Source organism: Chelonoidis abingdonii, chromosome 8 (genome assembly GCF_003597395.2).
Source record: "Chelonoidis abingdonii isolate Lonesome George chromosome 8, CheloAbing_2.0, whole genome shotgun sequence".
Classification (NCBI taxonomy): Eukaryota; Metazoa; Chordata; order Testudines; family Testudinidae; genus Chelonoidis; species Chelonoidis abingdonii.
The window spans coordinates 35,346,482-35,352,026 of record NC_133776.1 but is presented as its reverse complement, the minus strand read 5'-3'; the positions used below and the strand labels follow the sequence as shown (position 1 = coordinate 35,352,026).

The following is a 5,545-nucleotide window of genomic DNA, read 5'->3' as shown; positions in this document are numbered from 1 at the left end:
GTGGGTATTCACCCACGAAACTCATGCTCCAAAACGTCTGTTAGTCTATAAGGTGTCACAGGATTCTTTGCTGCTTTTACAAATCCAGACTAACACGGCTACCCCTCTGATACTTTATTATCCTGTGGAAAATTTGGAGACGGAACTAGTATGTTGAATCCCTAAAGGAGACATAGCAGATAAACAGGATAAGGGAGTTTTAGAAAATGTTAAACCTTTAACGTTGGTCCCCATAGACCTTTTCCATGGGCAGATTCCTAGAAAAAAAATCAAAAATTTTATTTAATTAAAATGTTCTCTCATCACAGTCACACAAATGTACCTATGTGCATTGTCCTAGTTAGAGCCAGTTGAAAAATGCCAAAAAATTTTTGTGGGAAATTTCAGTTTTTTTTTAAATTTTACTATGAATATTTTTCAGTTTTCTGATGAAAAAATGAAACCAAAATGAAAATTACTATTTTTGGTAAAAATAAATAAATAAATAATTTTTTTTGGGTGGAAAAATACAAACCTGTTTTTCATCAAAAGAGTTTCAATGGAAAAAATGCAATCAGCTCTAGCCCTAACTGAGACTGGTACAATCAGAAACTTATCTGGTCCATTTAAATGCCTATTATTTGAGGTTGGTGAGGGACTATGAAATCACTGTGCAACTGCTGTGTTAATAGTGTTCCATCATACAAAATATACCATTTCTGTTGTGAATACTTGAGCTTCCAAGCTTAAAATTAACTGTCCAGGAGCATTTGTGCCAGTACATGTGGCTCTAATGTTAATGAAAGGTGAGCACAAAATGGGCACGAATGAAATTTGAATGAAAAATTTTTCATGCTGTTTCCCCAACACTGATTATTATATAGATTTTTCCTAATTGAATTGCTGACAAATTACACTTTATGTGAAATATGTTCAAACATTCTGCTATTTATGCATCCAGTAATATTGATGTATTTATTACATGTCCATCCCATCTGGATATGTATACAAAAGTTTGAAGCAACCACCATTCTTCCTTTGTGACCCTGATTGGGGTTTCTGGGTGCCGCATAACAAAATAACAATAGTACAAATGGCCAAATAATATGTTCATAAAACCAAAGTACTTCCCACCATTTAGTTATTGTAAAAAGGTCAGTATAATCACAACAGAACAGGAAATGCATAATTAGGAAATAAATAGAGTAATCTGTTAAAGGGACACCAATGTAATAGGTTTCTTTTGTTACAGTAAACAAAATTGGATTCAATTACTCAGAAGATTTGCTTTTGTGAACCTTTCATTAGTGTATACAATAATAGATGCCTCTCTCTTTCTTGTCTAATCATTTTAAAAAAATGAGTATTCTGAATTACTTACCGGTAGTTTCATTTTGTTGCTTGTCTGGTCATTAACTTGATTAATTGTTAAACCTGTGGATGTTTTCTACTAACAATAACATGATATATCCCCTAATTTACAGGCTCGCTAATATATTTATCAATAAATCTCTTCCAGCACTCAGTGCTTTATAGCCCCCATTAATCTAGAATGGACATTGGTGACTAATTACTCAGCTCAGTTTAGCAAAGCTGTCTGATGAGTTTAACGGATTACTAGTGTTGCCAATTTTATACATTTGATTAAATAATGGATGTTCTGGATCACTACAATGGTTGTCCTTTTAGTCAAAACAGGGTCTAAATACAGTGGAGTCCCCATTAGTATTTGGACTGTGTCATATAGAACCTGATCTTGCACTAATTACACTGGCAAAACTAACAATGATTTAAATGGGAGTTTTGTGCACAGTTGGGCTCATAGCTGTGCACATTTTGGTATTAGAGTGGCTTTTGGTTTTTTATAGATATTTGTTTCCTTCTTTGGGAATGTCATCTGCAGAGATTTATATTTATTTTGTTAATTAAAATATATATTAATAAATCAGCTATTTACTAGGGTGCTCTGAAACATTATTTTAAAAATGATTTTTGGAGATATGAAAGTCACAGCGACCAGACTAAATGTATGTACATGATTACATTGTGTTTCTTTCACAGTGCTGTCTATTCTGAACATTTCAGCTATTTTTATCAAACATTTTTAAATACAAAAACCTACCCCCATTTTTTTTGTCAAGGAGATTCTCAAAGAATCCCTTAACTCTTGCTGTGACCTTTCTTCTGAAGCACATTTATTGAACCAGAGCATATTAGAAAATGACATAAACAGAGAAACTTAATGGTTCAGAGGACTAGTGATGGGACATGGAGTTCTTTACCAGTAGGTCACCAGCTGGAATCCAGCCCTGGTTACAAGTGATCAAAACTTGTAACTATGATGTGCCCATTGTGAAATGAGCTAGTGGGTTACACTTGAATGTATAACAGACATATCCATTTCACTAAATGTCTCCCCTATTGGTAGGCTCAACAGAGCAGCTCAGATTTATTCAGAGTTTGAAATCTATTAATTTGCTCCCAATTCATCAAGTATTTAAACACATTCTTAACTCTTATGTACTCCCTCAAGTCCTGTTGACTTCACTGGTGCTTAAACAAGTGCTTAAAGTTAAGCATGTGCTTAAATTCCTTGCTGAATTGGGGTCTTACTGAGCTACTTTGTTCAAGGTCATCAATGAGACATGTTGGCAGAGCAGTGAGGAGAAACTTGCTCTATTTCTATCTGGGCTCCACTTGCACATGAATGAATAGAAGACTTCACTAGTGTTGCCAGTGTGCTACAATTTACTAGCTCTAAATTCATGTCAAAGATTTTTCTAAAGGAGAAAGTAGTACAAATGGGGCTTCTTTTCACAGTACTTCTAGCCACTTTTGGTATAAGAGAAAGGAAATGGGTGCTGATGTGCGACTAGAACGCTGAACCAGCCTCACTCTGTTTTAGACAAAGTCAGCCAACCCTCCTCACCTAACACCAGAAATTTCAGTGACTAGTAGATGAAGCAGAAAGGATTTGACCCATTAACTATACTATCGTTATAGCTTACTTATAACCATATACCTTTATACCTATCTCAGTTTTGATGCAAATGCACAGATATGAATTTTAATTCTCTTTCGCTAGGAAGTTGCATACTTTAATAGGTCATCGGGCAGAAATTAGTAGTGCACAATTCAACTGGGACTGCTCGCTAATTGTTACTGGATCGATGGACAAAACATGCATGGTAAGATACTTGGATCTTTACAAAAACCTCCTGTGTAAGTCTGTCTATTGCTATTCATGTTACACAACAAATAATTCACTGTAGGAGTTAATGTAGAACACAGTGAATTTCTATACTCTTTGTTATAACGGCAGAAAATTTTTGTAACTTATTCAGAATCTATTTTGTATAATGAACCTTTTAACTGACTGCTGGTTTGTAGCAGTCTCCCAGTATAGCTAAACTGGAAGGCAGGACTTCGTACTCCATTACAGCTAATTTCCTCTAATTTGTTTGATAAAAATTGTCTTGGGGTTGAGGCCCTGGACTGTTACTCAGGAGAGTTGTTCTCTGCTTCTGGCTCCAACTTCCTTGGTGACCTTGGGCAAATCACTAAGGGATAGATTTTCAAAACTGGCCTGTAGTAATGAGTGACTGATTTTTCAATGCCAAATTTTAGAAATCAGTGGCCTGACTTTCAGAGGGGATGCGTAGCCCCACCATGTTGGTCTTAAACTTTGTGTCACAGTTCTCCATCTGTGAAATGAAAATAAGGCGCTATCACTGCTTAAGGGTCAGCTGCTACCAGGAGAAACAGAAATGATGCTGATAATTAAGAGGGAAGTACAAGAGGCAGTGTGGAGAGATATGGCCTCTTGATAGATCCTCAAAATCCGTGTGATCTAGGTGCCAACCCCCGTGTTCTTTTGTGATGGGGGAACTTGCATCCTGCCAGAAGTTGAAGGAAACTCCACAAGAAAATCCCATGGAGCTTTCTTGTCCCATGTGGATTATTTGTGTAGGTTCATGGTTTGTCCCATGTTGAACACAGAACTAAAATGAACAGGGATTTTAGTACTGAGTATATTAAAACAGGAATACAAAAAGTAGCTTGGGCAGTATTATCAAAAGCCTGCCATTCTGTCTAACTGTTGAGAGCCTTTTTACTCCCTGCCTGAGAGGAGGAGCACATGTGCTAGGTGCAGAAGTGAACTAATTTGATTAGAGTCACTTACCAGATCCTGCACATTGTGTTCAGCAGATTGCACGTTAGCTACCCTGATAATAAAATTCTCTTGATTAGCTGTAAATAGCCACAGATTTTCTGTCTCTCTTTAAAGTTGCATATGCAGATTATAGCATTTCAGTTGAAAATTGGTTCTTTCCCCACATATGAATTCTCTTTCTCATTCTTTTCAGCCAGTTTTTGGAATTCAGTGAACTTTCACTGACGCTTACTCACAGGTCCTTGGTGTAAGAATGCACTTTTTGTAAATGACACATTTTATTTAATTAGTACATATCATTCAGGAAAGATCTGACTATGGGTAGTGACACATCAATTTGTAAGCAGGAACCTCCCTATTGATTTCAATAGAGAATTCTGCGTAAGTGATATCACATTAAACTAGTAGAATTGAAGCACAAAATTTATCAGACATGTAATATTTCTTGTGCATTACACTGGCTAAGCAAATACATTTTCTCTCCACTGTTTTAAATCCAGGATAGTCATGCAATAATACATTTATTAACGTATTACATTCTGTTATGCACTAAATCAGTGCATATATGATTTGTATGTAATCAGTCACAATACTGATTGACTGACTATATACACATCCAGCAATTCAAGTCAGAATAAATAGTAAGATTGCTTATGATTGCCTGTAATTACTTGGATGGGGTTTATTTATTGCTTTTTATCCACATGCAGCTGTGGAATGCTGTGACCGGGACACGTGTGGCAACTTTAACAGGTCATGATGATGAAGTATTAGATGTGTGTTTTGATTATACTGGCCAGCGTATTGCAACTTCCTCAGCTGATGGTAGGTGAATTGATTGGGGCTAGCACTGTGTTTTCATATACTGGCACCTGAGTGAATGTTAGAGCAGCCCTTAGGCCTCTGGCTGACCCCAAGAGCAGAGGAACGCAGTGGTAGCATAAACATTACTTTGCCCTTCCCCTCTGCTCCTGTGCTGGGTACTGCTTGGCCAAACCCAGAAAATCTGGGCTAGAATATCTGGATGAAGATGTATTTAAGATGTCTATATCTATCTATCTATCTATCTATCTATATGGAGAGAAAGAGAGCACAAACTCTTTATATATATATATAGCAACTGGATAGCGTAGTGGTTAAGAGCGCCGCCCTTTGATACGAGAGACCGCCCTTTGATACGAGAGACCGGGGTTCAAATCCCGGTTGGTACCCAACTTTCCAGTAGGGGTCCTTGGACAAAAAGACCCCCTAACGCTTCACCTGCCTACCTCAAATATGAGAATGACACGAACTAGGAGAATCATGCCAGCTTGGACGTCACCCAGATTAACAAGGTCTGCGCCAGATGCTGAGGAACCAGGACAATCTGACGATAAGTGGGCTACTGGAACA

At 37.2% G+C, this 5,545-nt stretch overlaps 1 protein-coding gene across 1 annotated transcript in view; it reads left to right on the top strand.

Moving 5' to 3' along the window:
• Positions 1 to 5,545, top strand: part of DAW1 (dynein assembly factor with WD repeats 1) — a 39,779-nt gene that overhangs the window by 25,706 nt on the left and 8,528 nt on the right. The window contains exons 9-10 of the mRNA XM_032766104.2: positions 3,065 to 3,167; positions 4,864 to 4,978. Of these exons, the coding sequence (XP_032621995.2) occupies positions 3,065 to 3,167; positions 4,864 to 4,978 (218 nt within the window). The remainder of the gene's footprint in view (positions 1 to 3,064; positions 3,168 to 4,863; positions 4,979 to 5,545) is intronic.